The following is a 17,034-nucleotide window of genomic DNA, read 5'->3' on the forward strand; positions in this document are numbered from 1 at the left end:
GCTAGAAGGGTTCCGCTCTACCAATATTACATTTATTAACTTTTATTCTCCTGACTAAAATAAAGACAGGTTGGCTGGTTTAGCAGCTCTTAGAACATGCATTCTACCTAGTCAAATAAACACTGCTGAAGAACAGGAGTGTCTGGAAGTCCTGCAAAGGTCTTTCCAAAAAGAGATGAAAGGTCTTTCCAAAAAACCCCCCAAACAAAACCCCAAAATCCCAACAAAGCAAAACCAACCACATACCTCCCCGCCCCTCCAACCCAAAACAACAAAAAAACCCAAAGGCCAAGCCTTGTTGCTAAAGCTGCTTTTCCTACTGTGTGTAGTTGTGCAAGAATGTTCTGTCCCACCCCATTTCTCTCAAAGCTGTGATCCTTTATAACCTGTCTCCAGAAGCACCCCCACAGCTGGCATTAGTAATTCCAAGAGACATTTCCTAAAATTTATTTTACAGTTTACATTTACATTTTTAAGAAAAACAAGAGACAGTCAGAGGAGAAATAGACAGGAGTCAGGAGTAAACGTGTATATGCATGGTGGTTTGGTCAGCAATACATACATAATGTTTAAATAGGAAAACTGGAACCATCTACAGTGGACAACAGCTGATTTTTATACACAGATATATACAAAATCACAGGCATGATTATCATATACATGTAAGATATATATATACACACAAAAAAATATAAGCACCTTTACAGAATCCCAGAATTGTTTAGCTTGGACAGACCTCTTGAGGACAGACACAATCTCTTCCAACTCCTCTGCTGAAGCTACAGCAGGTTGCCCAGGATCATGTCCAGCTGGGTTTTGAATATCTCCACGGATGGAGACTCCACAACCTATCTGGGCAATCCATTCCAGAGTTTGACCACCCTGACAGTAGATGTGTTTTCCTGTATTCAGACAGTTTCTGGTGTTTCAATTTGTGCCAGTTTCCTCTTACACTGATAGTGGGCACTAATGAGAAGAGTCTGGATCTCTCTTCTTCATTCCCTCCCATCAGGTATTTATACACATTCATAAGATCCCTCCCTCCTCTTCTCCAGACTGAAGAGTCACAGTTCTCTTGGTTTCTCCATGTCTGAAAGGTGTTCCAGTCTATTAATCGTCTTTGCAGCCCTAATTTAAACAACAACCACTACTGCAGGGTGTAAAAAAGGGGCATTATGAATAAGGACTTCACTAAACACTGATACTTGAAGACAAACCAGTAGATAGATCTAACATTTGTTAGCTATGCGGGCTTCTCAAACCACAGATGCAAAGTTCATGGATTAAATACAGCATCAGAGATTTTGCTTTTAAAGTTCTGCACTGCTAAATGCACGGTTAACATGAAGTTCACTGCTCAGTCATGCAAGACTTTTCATATCCTTTATTATCCATTTTAACACATGCTGACAATTGCTAGCTAGGTTCAGACAGCACTGTGCTGGTGACATCTGATACGCCTGCCACTCTGATAGAGAAATTCTGAATTCAAAGGCCATCACATACTCCTTATCAAAAAAAAAAAAAAAAAGGTAAAAAGGTTAATCAGTGTAAGTACACCGATTATTGCTCACACAAGTATAGCTTACTACAGAAATGTTTACATATAACAATCATTTGTATTAATTTCTTTGAAACACTAGTGGTATATGTCACCAGTCACCTAACAAAAAAAGTGGAACAAAACACCAATGAAAGTATTGATCCAAACCAAGAAACATTTCAAACTATATATTTCTTCTGAAGGCTTTTATGCCTATGTATAGGTACTATACTTGTCTTTCAGCAATTCAGTTAAATTCAACTTGTTTAATAGCTATACAACATATTAGAGAATTTTATTTCAGTCTCACCTAATGGCAAAACACTTTTCAAAAGATACGCTTTAGATAAGCTGAGAGCAAGTATCTCTCACTGTCCACATCTCCTCTCGTTCCATCTTTTAAAAATAGACAACGTGGATAGGTTGATACAGGAATTTTCCAAGCATAACCTTCTCACGGGAACCTTCAATTAAGAAGTAAAATATAGACTCTTCTTGTCACAATAGCTAGGTTGACAATGCTGTCATATCCCTAAGAGGCTTCCAGCAGAGGTGTAGGACCTGATCCAGCAAAGCACTTCAGCACAGACGCATGTCGGTATTCCCACCGGAACCAGCAAAACTATTCACGTGCATAAAGTTACACAGACATTTAAGTGCTTGCCTGGATGAGGCCTAACAGTTACCATATCGAAGCGTGAAGATCAAGTAACAGTCCGTTATACGACTTTAGGGATGCAGCTCCTACAGCCAATACCAGCAGGACAGCTGACCTGTAGAATTCCACAATTCCACTGAAGTCACAATTTTACTTGAGAACCTTTCAAATTCAAAATAAAGAGAGGACAATAGGGAAAAGGCAAGAGTTGTCCGCATTCTCTCTGGGCATAAATTCAGTCAAGATTAGCATCTGCTCTCCCTTGTAGAGGCAAAATCACTTTTTCTTTGTTACAGGACTTGCACGCTGCAATAGATTTTTTTCAGGGGGAAATGAAGCTCCATTTGGTGATTTGATCTGCATGGCTGAACTCTTAGGATAAAGCAGAGTCTTACTGAAATCACCAGGGCTCTGCCAAGGTCTGCTACCATGGACCAGACAGAGACAGTAAAACCTGATGATCTTACATTTTCCCCTTAAAAATTGAATCAATACATTTCAAAGGTATTTTGGTTGGTTTTTTTTTTATATTAAACTATTTTACACTAATACAGGTATTGTCTAAAACTACTTATTTATATACTTTAAGTACATTTCAGGAATGGCTAAAACTCACACGTTTAGAAAACTGACAATGAAACAGACACTGGATCCTCACTTCTATAGATATTAAAGTATGCTTCACCTCTGCTCAAGAAAATACAGAACAAATTATCTGATGGCATACAGGGCAAAACTAGAAAATCAGGTTTCTCAAAAGTAATCAGCAGGGCCAAATATAACATTTTTGAGGTGCTATTCTTAAACTATGCTGGTCTAAGTAAAATGTGAAAAACAACCTATTCAATACTAATCAGAATATTAAGATAGAATGACTTGGCCCTCTATTCGAAAATCAACACAATAATTGCACACCCGATAGATGAAAAACTTTAAGTTGCCAATTAAGAAGAAAAAATTATTGCAATACTTGGAATGACAGTAGCATATTGTGCTGCCATACAGTAAATCCATGTAAAATTTTAAAGCTGGGGCAGGGGGGGACAGGATGGCCCTGGTGGCCCTCTGACTTTAACATAGATAAACTTTGCCTTAAAATGCAATGAGAAACAAACAAGGATACAGAAAGCATATTTACTGAAATCTTGTCTTGTCACTAGGACATTTTCTGCTGTTTTGCCAGAAAGGCAATTTAACTGTTTGGTGGTCTCAATTCACTCCATACTTTGGTTATTTGACAAGACAAACTCACCAGATAGTTAAATATTTTCGCCTGTCAGCAATGAAATACAATGACAGTGTGGTGCGTGGTGAGCGAAAGCCTCCATAAGAACTGCTTGCACAGCTCATGTCTGTGTCAGTCTCCTACCATCACAGAAAATAAGGAATTATATTAAAATGTTGTTTCCTAATGGCTAACAAGCAGATGTTTCCTCATGAACTTTCAAACATACTTAATTATCTGGTTACATCTGTCTTAAAAAGATCAAATCTTACTTAATTCCACACTGATAATTTTTAAATTAATAATATTTTCCTCACACATACGTGTCACGTAACTGTTTTTACTAGTACTGACTACAGCAAGTGATATAATTTTTCGCCGCGATTAAAAAGGAGAGAATTTCCACTCTGGAATACTGATAATAGTTTTCAGGATAAATCTTTTCAGACTAAAGATGGAAAAAAATGCCCACTCTCAATAGCGAAGGGCAAAAACAATACAGCAGGCATCAACTATTTCTCTAGATGGTATCTATACAAGGGCCATATCAGCTGCCAACCCTAAAAAATAACAGAATTAGTGTTATCTTCTTAATTAGGCTACCTGCCTCCCTTCAGTAATGGAACAGATCTATGAATCATTATAGCCCAATCGGATATACACACTATTTAGGGTGCAAGAAATCTTATCAACTACATAACAAAATTCATTACAGTTCCAAGTATTGTGCCTGCTTTGGGGCCAACTTATGTGTTCAGACAATCACATATTAAAATGTTCTCCTTTTTGCATTGCTCCATGTAAGAGCCATACCACAAAGCAAAAGCTTAATGGCTGCAGGTAGGGAAAGAGTGAAAATGCAGAAAGTTCTGCCAAATGCAGCACAAGACACTGCCAGGAATGATTATGGGTGGGAGAAGAAGAAAAAAAGAATTTTAAAATCAATTTCTTTCAATTACAGTGGCATTCAAATGTTGCTTGCCACTGCAATCAGAAAAACATTTTTGGCCCAAAGTCTAAGACTTCCAATTCCTTCCCTTAAACCCAGGGGTCTTTATATGAGGATAAAAACATGTCCCAGTCAATAACTGTGACAGTTTAGCTATCTCATATGAGTGGGAGCATTTGTTTTTGTTTTGAAACAATGTGAAGCTTCCAGATGTCAAGGCAGTGGGTAGTTTTACAAGTGTTTTGCAAATAAATATATGGCAAACACAAGCCATTAGGCTATGACTAGTTCAACCTCAATTTTGTCATAAATGAGAACATTCTGTATTTTTATTACAAAACCTCAGTATTGTGTTCTTGCTGAGACATGCTACTATAACATCCAAGTAACTCATCCCCCCTCCCATTTTAAATTAACCTCTACACCTTAAAAGCCTGGGTTGAAACTTCAATGGCAGTGAAATAAAAAACCAATATATTAAGGTAATTGAGACTAACTTACAAATGCATATGTAATTACTGTCAATATATCATACCAGGATAGATATGGAAGCATTACAACTTATTTAAATCCTTTTATAAAGCCTATTATTGTGTTCAAGATCAATTACTCTCCATAAGTATCTGCAATAATGTTTACTCAGTGATCGATTGTTCAGGTTTCCTGAGTCCTGGAAGCTTTCTATCCTGTTGACCTGAATTTCACCCTCCTTGCAAAGGATACAGTGAAACGTACAGTAGTCTTTTCATTAAGCATTCTTTCTCAGTAGGTCAGGATTTGTGACACAGTTTTGAATCCTCATATATCTTCTTGGTGGGTTTAAAGTATGCAATTTATTTTAAGCAACTGCTCAACAGCTGCATTTCATCCAAAATTCTTCTGTGGCAAGTGAACAGGTTTTTGTTTTAAAAAGGTTACATTTTAGTTTACTTTTAACTCCATAAAACTGATAATCTGTTATTTGCCCAAGATTAATGAAATAATGAATGACAATGTTCTATTAACCTACTACAAAAATCTTTAAAAGAAATGGCTTGAATACAAAAAGGAATTAAGAAATATATATAAAGAGAAAACCTCAACAAGTGAATATTACAATACAGCTTTTAAAGTCAATATTTCTTCTGAGAAACACACTCTCCAAAATACAGAAATAACTAATACTTAAGAAAAGTATCACGGATAATAGCTATTTTTATCAAGGGTGAGATGGGAGACATAAAATCATTTAATTGAAGCCCAATGTGATTTTTTTTTTTTTCTGCTGCAAAAGTGAGTTAGTCTTACAGGATGGTATAAATTCAGAAAAATCTTTCCCCATCTGCTCAGCCTAAAAGATAGAAATCGTCAATACGCTTTTCACATTCAGACCACTGGTACCAATTTGAACAGCATCACCATGGCACTGATGACTGTTACTACTAAAAGTAAAAAAAATTACTTGAAGTTCGATACTTACAAGAGTTATTCATTTATATCAACAACAAAAATTAACCTTTTATAAGTTAGTCTTACAGGATGGTATAAATTCAGAAAAATCTTTCCCCATCTGCTCAGCCTAAAAGATAGAAATCGTCAATACGCTTTTCACATTCAGACCACTGGTACCAATTTGAACAGCATCACCATGGCACTGATGACTGTTACTACTAAAAGTAAAAAAAATTACTTGAAGTTCGATACTTACAAGAGTTATTCATTTATATCAACAACAAAAATTAACCTTTTATAAGTGACCCAGAATGTCCCTTCCTACGTCTATAGTAAGAAAAGCAGCTTTGATGAGTAACGCATCATACTGCTATATTAAAAGCAACCAAAAACTCCTCAAATTGAAGAGCATCCTTGTACACATTGTTCCTCTGCCTCTGCCTTTTTTTTAAACAGCCATTTAAAAAAAATACACAGACACACGTATGCACAGAGTTGCATCCAGCGGGAGGGAAATCAGTCATTTTTCTAACTTTTTTATGCTAAGGGAAATGGGGTTTACCAGAGCCTGGACTAACACTTTGCTTCTGGAGATGGCTTTTAGACAGATCTGGTGGGGTGTTTTCAGTTTGTTCAGAGGTGCAGCAAGTGATGCTCTGTAAATAATAGGCCAGACCCACCTGCTAAACTCAGGCCCGTTTGGGATATAACGAACAGGTAAATGAGAGGAAGGCAAGGTGAACATCACATCTTTCCAAAAAGTGCATAAAGATTACATATAAGTTGCAAAAAACTAACACGTACAGAGAATGATGCTCAGTTAAAAGCTATACACAAACACAAATCTCAGCATAGTGGAAATACTGATGCAAAACAGACAGAAAAGTTTCCACCTAGTTCAAAATAATCTGTTTTAACTTTGTAACAAGGCAGAAGCCATGGGGAATTTAAGTGGGTCTTGATCTGGCAGATTATATATCAAACTCTCCACTAGCCTACTGCTAGACTCTACAGCTGCATAGGAAATACAGTCCTGATGAGCAAGATGTTGATGATTATACACCATCTCTCACACACGCCATGAAGTTCGCACAGATTGGAAAACAGATTCTTGTCTAGAACAAGAAGAAAGTAAAGACTTCAAACACGTCCAATACCTGTGTAACTACCCATTCAGCATCATCCCACTAGTTTTGGGCAATTCAAGCCCTTTTTTCTCTCTCTAAAAATCCTGATGCTGGCACACATGTTCACGCACAATTATAGGATGCCCAATAATTTCCAGACTAACTGCAGTTATACTTTTTTTAAGATTATCCATAGATTTGTTACAACTTCTGTTCAAACTGTAGAGCCCAGTCTACACCTACAGATGATCTTCTGCTCATTGGTGAGAACTGGTTCCTCTGGGTAAAGAAGTAAAAAGTCCGCTTTACCTCTTAGTGGTGGTCACCATCCATTTTGTTTCTGACCACTACATCTTTCCCTTTCCCTTAAGTCATTCTTAAATGCTATAGAATACATCAGGTGAAAGGCAGAATGCAATTTTATTTTATATTACTGTAATTGCACAGAACCCAACTAAACGGGTTAGATTTTGTAGCCAAAGTAAAACATTTTAATATATAAGAATTCAGTGCTTACTTTCCTTTCTTCTAACTCTTTCTGAAAACTTGTGGAACTTGCACCAATCCTCTACTATTAGCTGTAGAAGGAAGCTTCCACTTAGAAAGCAGTGTGAATGGTTTAACCATAAGACTTCTGTCCAATAAAGTTTTTGAAAAATGACCTTCTCTCCTGAGTAGCCAAGGGGGAGCAGTGCTCTTTTAAGAAGATAAAGAAATTAGCTCAAGTAGACATCAAGGCACTATGTCCCACACATCTAATCATCAAATTGTTTTACTTTCCTTAAGATAAAGTCAAAAGAAATCACATTTTTTCCAATCTCTACCTTCTACTTGCTGGCCAGTATGACAGCTCTGAACTGTATGTCTCTATCTTTAACAGCACCTCAGGGAATAAAACCCTGTAGCATGACAGTCTCAAAGTCCTAACAAGCCCCCAAAGCCTATAAGGCTTTCTTTTGCAAGGAAAAGTGCAAGTGGTGTGCTGAACTTTGAGTGTACGATAATACAATGTATTCTGCCCTGTGGAGAGGAGACAAGCAGATGGGATTTGACAACGCTCAGGCAAGCTGTGCTGTGTGACCTTTTGCTCTCTCGGATTCTTCTTTATACTCAGAAATCAGCCTTTAAAAGCAGAACAGTTTCTATATTGGATCATACCTGTGCATGCAGCATGACACACAGGCTTGCCCTGTTAGTATTCCAAATCTTTGCAAAAAAAGTAACTTTTGGGAATATTTTATCTACATTTGTTGCTTTCCTGATCTGGTGACACAGCTATGTGGTCTTGACAGAGGATCCCAGGCCCTTCATGTCTGACAGGAAAATGAGCATTTCTTGGAGTTGCTGCATTAGACAAGTCCAATTATGTTGTCCTTGTTTCGGCATCTGATCACAGAATTGCAAATTAAAAACCAAATGCACATGATTGCATTAAGGTATGGAAATAAATCAGGGAGGCTTAGCGTGAGATCTCCTCTAACAAGTGTTTACACAAATGTCATGTCTGAAAAGACATAAACCCCTTTCCCACCTCATCCTGTGTTTAGAGAATTCTACATATTCAGGTTTATCTGCATTTTTATAAATCAATGCAATGAAGCACATTAGGTTTTTATTTTGCTTTTCAAATAGTGAAATAAAGAAGAGATTGCTTATTTGTTAGAGCAGTCATCTCAAAATGAAAGGTAATTTGTCAATTTAATGAAATGAAGGCATTTCTCATTTAATACAACTGAGCGTATATCGAAACCAGGGTAAAATCCCATCATGACTACTGCCTCATAGTGATTCTCCACCATCAGACCACCATTTCACCAGAATTCAGCAGTTTCCTCTGGTTCTTAGAGTTATTAAGAGACATTCATTTCATCATGGTATCCACTTCAAGAGGTGGAAAGGTAGCAGAGGAAAAAAATTCTGATGTGAGCACATGAAAAACAATTGGTGCATCCTTTATTCTACTTGTACTAAGGACAAAAATAAAACCACCACTAGCTGACCACACCTTAAAAAGTTTCCAGGTATCCAGGAAGTACATAAATTCCGTATTTCTGTGTGTCAGTCCTTTAACATGAGTCACACATGCTTACACTTTCTATACATTTCACCTGTCCCTCCACAGTCTTCCCATTTTGTCTAGCCAAACTTGCTTAAGCCCAAAAAGCATTTGCAACAAGGAATTGTAGAAGTGGAGAAGCGCTGAGAGAAAATAGAAAGCTTGGTAGTGTCAATGCACTGACACCTGCACAGGCTCATTTTATTTCTCATCCCAGAAGCCTCATTTTCATTAGGAATAAAAGTTTTGCACAACAAAATAAAACCTTGGACAAAATTGTATAGGACAAAATAGAAGTAAAATAAAGAGTACACCAACTTTTGGAAGATCATTTAATTCCACAGTTCACAAGCCCCGTGACAGCAACCAAATGCTAGTCAACACTGATTGTCACAGAGTCCATCCGTTTGAGGGAGGAATGCTTGTCACCACTGAGTTTAGCTTTTTTCCTTTTACTCATGCAAAGAATACCACGTCAAGACAGTCTTCTCAGCCGCTCTGATAATGAAAGACAACTAATGGCAAGGATTACTGGTAAACTTGCAAGGCAAACTAATTGTTCACTCAGCGTGTTAGGTACAACCACTTGAAAAAGGATACTTGCGTTCAGGGCTTCCATTTAAAAAAGGCACAAGTAATGCTCAACCACAGAGACCTAGGGTAATCCAGAAGATCTTATGGACAAGTTACAGTGAAAAATTCCTACTTGAACTTGCCATGAATAAAAGCTAACCAAAGGTTAAATATGAAGTTTTACACTGATGGTAGCTCAGGGAAAAAAAAAATAGTAAGAAAAAAAAACCAACAAAAAGAAAAGAACAGCCAAGTAAATATGAATTTGGCAGCTTTATGAAACGTCTACCAAATTAAACACTTGACTCCTCTAAGAGGGTGGCCAGAGGACACATGCTGGGTCAGAAACAGAACTGGGTAGAACGCACCCAGCCTCACAGCTCCCTCACTGCTGTTCCACTAACCCTAGAGCAGGCAATCACAAGGCCTCCACAGGGCACACATCAATAAGCTTCACAAAGATGATCAACATGGACAGCTTGCTAAGCACCCTTTTTATGGGTGCCCATTCTCCCCTAAAACAATTCCCACCCCAAATCTTCAGCCTGTTTCGGGGCATAGCTTTTGGGAAGGACAATTCGAGGAAGCCTTGCATTCCTTTCACTGTCAAGCTACAACCCTATTGCAAGTTCATCCAAAAACACCAGTTACTGAGCTCAAATGGCTTGCTCTCTAGGCAGAACCTTCCTTATCTGCTGCAGCTGAACTTCCTCAGTCTATCTAGTAGGAAATCCTTTTATTGCTCTGGCAATAAGCCTCTTATCTCCTAATTCTGTGAGGCTGAGAAATAGCTGTTCTGCTCATTAATCCTACAATGACTATCAGCAGGGGATATATACCTTCTCACTCCACTCAAATCTGACTAACTAGGTTTCATCAAGTTCTTTACTATCTACTCAGTAGAGTCCCACCCCACAAGATTTTATAGGAATTGGAGTAGGAGTAAAGAAGCTTCTGCACTTTTGTGAAATATTCATATTTGGTGCTATAAAAATTTTAAATAACCTAGTTCAATGTAAAGAATTTGTATTAGGAGCTGATATTGCCTAGGGACAGAAAGAAGGTACCCAACTCTGGAGGGCAATTTTAAAATCAGACAGACCCTATTCCATTCTCTGCACTCTAGATACCAGTGAATTTTTGTAAGAAATGATAAATTATTTTTTTCTCAAGCAAGTGCCATATTGACTAAAAGTGCCGTATGAAGACTATGAAGACTTTCTACTATAGTTTATACATTCACAATCAGTTTATAATGAGATCTTCTCAATTATTTGTTACAAACCCATGTCATCCTTGACCTTCTAAGATAACTCAAAGGGAAAAAAAATCCAAACACTTAAGTTCTTGGATTAACTAATATATTTCATCAGCACCACCAAGAAATACTAAAAGTTGCTATTTTTCTGCCTCTATACTTAGTTATACTATCTATACTTAGCCAAGGAGAAATTAATAAGATACTATTTTTTTATCAGGATCAAGATCTTCTGTTTCTCTAAATGAAGTGAAAACTTATTACAAACAATTGCTAAACAGTACTGCAAATATGACTGAGAGATATCACAAGATGTGACAGTAAGGTCTTGTACAATATGCATTATATACCTGATAGACAGATACCTACCTGTGTAATGAAAAAAAAACCCCAAACCCCTTCCATAAAGTTTGTGTAGAGAAAAATGTTAAAGTGGCAAACTGTGTTAAGATCACAAATATCTCACGTCAGTTCTACCTTTTATTTTAACTATAAATGTCACACTTCATCATGCAGCTGTCAGCTTCCTTTAATGTACTAAATGCTATCATGTAAGCACAGAACCTGACATGATGTAACACAACAATTAAAATAAAAAGCAAGTCAGCTTTGACACCATGTCACTTTTCTGTTTGCTCCAAATTAAAGGAAAATCAAAAGTACAAAAGTAAAAGCTAGTCAAGAAAAAAAGTTTGCAAAAAATCCCAAACATCAGTTAAAATTCCTCTCTAATGTTATGTCAGATTTTTATGTTCAGCTTTAAAAAAAAAAAGTCCACAGCTTCAACACAGCTAATTACAAATCAACACCAAAAGACATCAAGAAGAAAGCCTAAAACTTTCAGAAAAATTCTATTGTAATAAATATACTTCTAGTTGGCAGTTCCATAACAATTAAGCAATTATTTTTCACTTTCTATCCTACCCCATTTCAATTTCTATCCACTCTGCAGTACTGCTGTGGCATGTCAAAATTGCTGATGCTTTTCAAACCAGATGCAACAGCACTTAAGTTATGCCTGAAGCAATTCCTAGTAATAATGGGGAAATACAAACTCCCAATAATTAATACTGATATCAGTCATATATTACAAGTTTGATTTTCATTCACTGTGTTTGATGCACAACACTAAATAACAGCATCTGAAGTTTTCAAAAATTAACTTCTGAAACAAGGAAAATCATGTACATCTGGAAAAGCATATTGTTAATAACTAGATTTCCTCCTCTTCGGTGTTTTTCTGTTCATTTACATCTACTCTAAACCCACATTTATTATATCAGCAACATAATAAACTTTGGCCCAAGGGAAAGTCGGTGGCATCTGTCACAAATATATGTCACAAGTCTAATCCTTGCTCTGGCCATACTGTGACACACTCAAAACCTGTGGCCAGGGAAGAAATAATCACAATGGAGAGTCCATTTGCAGGCAGGGAGGAAAGAGTCAGACAAAAAGGAGCTGGAGGCCTGTCCTGCAAAAGGAAGAGCTGATACAGATATTTAAAGAATATTCCTGTAAAATCATTCCCTTGAAACATTGGGTTAACACAAATCCTTTTTCCCCTTTGTAGAAATAAGAAGAAAGGGGAACATGGGGAATCCTAGGAAGTTTTACCCCCAAATAACCTGTAACTTCAGAACTGTTTTCTGCTGACCTACTTCTACACCTTCCTCAGGATTTCCAGACCAGTAACCTGCTAAACTAACAATAAAACTAAGAATAATATCATTTTGACTGGAAAAGATTTCTGTATGAGAATGTTACTGCGTTCCCAAACGTGCTTTATTTGACTGAGTATGACAGCAAATTATAGGTAAACCAAGAAAATAAAAACCAGGGGTTAATAAAAACAGACACCCAATTAAAAATACACAAACGAAGTAATCCAAAATAACCTCAGACCTGCCCTTACAGCTGTCTCCCAGTAAACCAAATCCATGAATAGAATTTGGACACCAACAAAGCTGCTAGGAATTTGATCTTTAAAGACTCTTTAACAAAACACTGAAATTATAACAGTGGCAACACTTGTAAATTTTTAAGAACTTGAGTTGTATTATACCTCAGTGACATTTATACTGAAGTAGATGGTTTTTTTTTAAAACTAAAATTAAGTAGTATTTTAGCTACATGAAGACTTCAAACTGATCACAATGAATGCACACCTTTAAATTATCTGTTCTATTCTTAGATGTTTTTTCTAGCCCTTGAATATTTAATTATTGTTAGATACATACAAGGGACAAGAGAAGAGAGGGAGGGTCTTGCTCTTGGGGGCATGGACATGTCCAACTGCGAAAGTTTATGCAATTCATTGGTTATATTAATCCCCGTAAATTCCCCTGTACTGGCCTATTGAAGGAATACATCCACAAGGACCTTTACATTACAGGCCTTAGTAGAAGATGTCATTGCATACCTAGGACTTCAAATGTGAAATGACAGAAGAATTAAAGTTCAGAAACAACACATCCAAAACCTTCCATTTTTATACTTTTGACCATTATTATACTTAATATTATAAACAGTACAGTCTGAAAACTAAGACTTAATCTCCATGTTGAAATGGTAATAAAACGAAATATAGTTCATACCTGCACTTCTTAGGTTGGGGTCTAGGTCTGGCATTTCCTTGGACGCTTCTGGACTGACGCTGTAGATAGATGCTCCCGCTTCACTGACAATGCTGAAATATAAAATGGCAAATAATCAAAACACCTCACAACTGAAAAACTCGGCAAGTGACTTAATTGAATATTTGGGGTTTTTTTTAAAGCCTCATGTTTTAAAGATATTTTGACTCAACTGAATAGTTATAAAAGTAAGGCAGTACAAAGCAAATGATCTCCATTTAAGCCAAAACAGCCCTCCCTGACCTGCAACATCCATTCTTTTCAATTTTGTGAATAAAAACACAGTGTGCATGGTATCAGACTGTGTAGTAATCTTCCAACAGAGAAAATGAACACCAGAAATAAGTGTTACCAGAAGTAAAGAAGCAAACCAGCTTCTGTAAACAAAACAAAAAACTACCCGACAATTTCATTAAAAACATCTAGATTCTAAACATCAATTGAACTACTACATCAACCCAAGTCATGAGTGTGCACACACATAGTCTAAAGCTAGCTGCCTAAAAGACTCAAATAAAAACCAACTTGATGCAGACTGAGACCCAGAGCTGCAGCTCGCTTCTCAGCAGCATTTAATACCGTCTTCTCCCCGCTCTCACTGCCATCCCCAAAGAATAACACAGACTGCATGTCTTCAGTAACTTAAACTACAGTTCATGTATCCACCACACATCTCAAACTCATTCAGTAATGATGATAAACTCACCAATTCAAATCACAACATGCAATTAAAAAACCCTCGAGCGCTCTAGTTCCACTCAAGAGAAAACGGCAATCAACTGTTCACCGTCTAAGTTTATTTTCAGCTGTGAAATTTTGACACCGCTGAATCAACAAACAGTATATTTCTTCAAATAACTTAAACAGAACTTGAATTTCAGACTGATAATTAAGGCATCACACAGCTACTGCATTGGAGAGGAATACTATCAGTTACAGAACTATTTTTACTTTTACTATTCCACTCTTAGAACAACCTTATTTTGCCATAAGGAGGGAAACCACAGTCCAGACCTTTCAATAAAAATCATAACTTTGCTTTATATTGTTTTAAAATTAGACTATAAATTTTGCTCCTAAGAACATTTAGTAGGTTACATTTTTAAATGAAGAAACTGATACCTAGAAACCCCTCCCTTCAGAAAAAGCTGGAGAATAGCTCAGCGACAAAACACATCCACATTCAGTGTTCCAAGCATGTTAACAGTAAATAGTGTAAAATGCAGATATAAAAGGTATGTTTTTCTTACTGTTGTTTTTACAGGTTGCTTGGGTTTTTAATATATAAATTATTATCTATTCAATCAAAATGAAATTTGGTGGAGTGCTGTACATAAAAGTCAGATTTTATAGTTACTAGAAACTCAAAAGAACATTTCAATATTACAGACAAACTGGATCTTTCAATAAATACAGACGGTAATACAGAAGAGAAAAGGATTTTATCCTAACTTCAGTCCTATTCAATCAACCAGTTTACAAGAGAAAAATAGCTCAGACCAGTTGGTCAACGGGCTGAACAAGGACATGAAAACAAAAGTATTTATGTGATCTCTAAAAAAAATTCAGTATTAGAGGGCATTCCATCACTATAAATGGCATTCAGAAAACAGTCTCATGACGGTCAATAACTGAGGGTCACCAGCAAAAAAAGTTTGGAAATATGTTTATATCACAAAAGCCTGACTGCTGAAAAACGGAGAGGAAACCTCCGCAAACTGCTTTTTCTGATGGAGTAGTTTAAAGAACAATGCAGCAGAGTGTATTTCTTAACCTGTTCACACCCTATAAAGGCAGCATCTGGCAAGCACTCCCATTTTGGAAATCGCTTCCAAAAAACCACACACATTAGCACATACTTCTAACAGCTTTTAACTAATTGCTCTTCAATCTCTTTGTATTCAAATAGATCCAAAAAAAAGTTAACCTCTCATGCAATTTCTAAATTTAATAAATTGATATTACACTCTGAGAGAATAAAAATGTTTTGCACACATCTTTACAGTGCTGTACTACAAACTGTGTTACTGCATGCAGCTTATTGCTTCATCCCATCCCACAGTATTTTGTGCAGTGAAAAAACAAAGTGGCATGGATGGGAATTTTAACTCACTTGACATTTTATTGATTCTCAATAATGCTACACTAAATTTTCAGAAGAAAAACGCAGTAATACCATCATTCTATGGTAGTAAGTGACTTGTGCCAAAACTTAAGGTAGGTAGCACAAAAACTCTTCACTAAAATGAGTAAATAAAATTAGACTCAGGATGGGAGGAAGAAACATTTGAAAAGAGCACACTTCCTTTCCTCAAGTGCAAGAACATTTACACACTGCGGGGACAAGGAGGAGGGAAGCCAAATAAAAAATTATTTCAAGGAGGAAAACAAGATATAAAAAGCACTTTGAGAAGCAGTATACAGTGGATATTTGACATCCATTCTTAGATGGTTTTGTGTACACATGCAGTTATTCTATGAAGCATTTGGTGTAGCAGACTTGGAGAAGGAGGGGAAGAGCTTCCTCTGCACCTAGGACAGTAAAACCCAGACGGTAAATAAATTTGTTACCCAGTGTAAGGGGCACAGGGACACAAACTCCAAAGGATCCACCCTCTGGTTCGTTCAAGCATAGTCAACCAAACTTTTACAGACCTCTTAGTGGCTGTCATGTGGTTTTATTTAGTTTGTTTTTAGCTACAGTGAGGTGGTTACTAATGTGACACTGGCACATACGATACTAAAACATTTAACTTGGTCACAACAGTAAGATTAGGAGCAAACTAGGTTTGCAGATTTTTCTTTGCAGTTGTTTTGGATTTTGCTTTTTGACTGGACAGGAGACAGTCACTTTGGTTTAGAGACACTTTATGTTATTCTTTATTCTAATGTTCCTCCTTAAAAAGGTGATGCTATATAGGATAATTTATGCTAATTTAGTATTGCAAAATGCATCATGCTTTCAAAGAATATACATATTTTATGTCAAAGCATATGAAAATAAAACCAAACCTGCTCAAATCAGAAGGCAATAGAAATTTAGTCCAAAATACTGTGGTCCACACTGTTCCCTAACCTCCTTACTCTCCCTTTTTTTCAGTATACTAATTTCAAGATAGTCAAAAGCAAGCCCTCATAAGTGTTGGCAAAAACTGCATCTAAAAATCTGTGTATGTTCATAAATAGAATTTGACTTTTTAAGCCACATAATGTATTAAAGCACGAAACTAGAGTCCCCCACCCCCTTGTAAAATGAGATCCTTATTTCTGTGCATTTCTTAAGAGGAAACACTTTGCACTGGCCAAAATCTTAACAGTTAAAACTACATTATCAAAATTTTATTTTGCTATTTAAAGTCAGGAAAAAAATGAGGTAAATGAGCAACAGGTCATGATATGAAATGCTTATACGCAAATGGAAAAGTTTTATAAACTGCTCTCCAAATTGACAAAGAAAGCAGGTAAAGAGTCTGGTAACATGCCTCCGTGCTGTCTGCTTGCCACATTAGCCATCCTACAGATAAGTCTTTTTCCTCAGCATCTATATTCAACTTTTTAAAATTAAGAAGTGCCCAAAC

At 36.6% G+C, this 17,034-nt stretch overlaps 1 protein-coding gene across 2 annotated transcripts in view; it reads right to left on the reverse strand.

The window, feature by feature from the left end:
• Positions 1-17,034, reverse strand: part of SRBD1 (S1 RNA binding domain 1) — a 131,709-nt gene that overhangs the window by 54,025 nt on the left and 60,650 nt on the right. For both annotated transcript variants that reach the window (XM_014951252.1, XM_014951253.1), the window contains exon 17: positions 13,418-13,509. In XM_014951252.1, coding sequence (XP_014806738.1) covers positions 13,418-13,509 — 92 coding nt within the window. The remainder of the gene's footprint in view (positions 1-13,417; positions 13,510-17,034) is intronic.

This window comes from Calidris pugnax, unplaced genomic scaffold (genome assembly GCF_001431845.1).
Source record: "Calidris pugnax isolate Ruff unplaced genomic scaffold, ASM143184v1 scaffold24, whole genome shotgun sequence".
Lineage (NCBI taxonomy): Eukaryota > Metazoa > Chordata > Aves > Charadriiformes > Scolopacidae > Calidris > Calidris pugnax.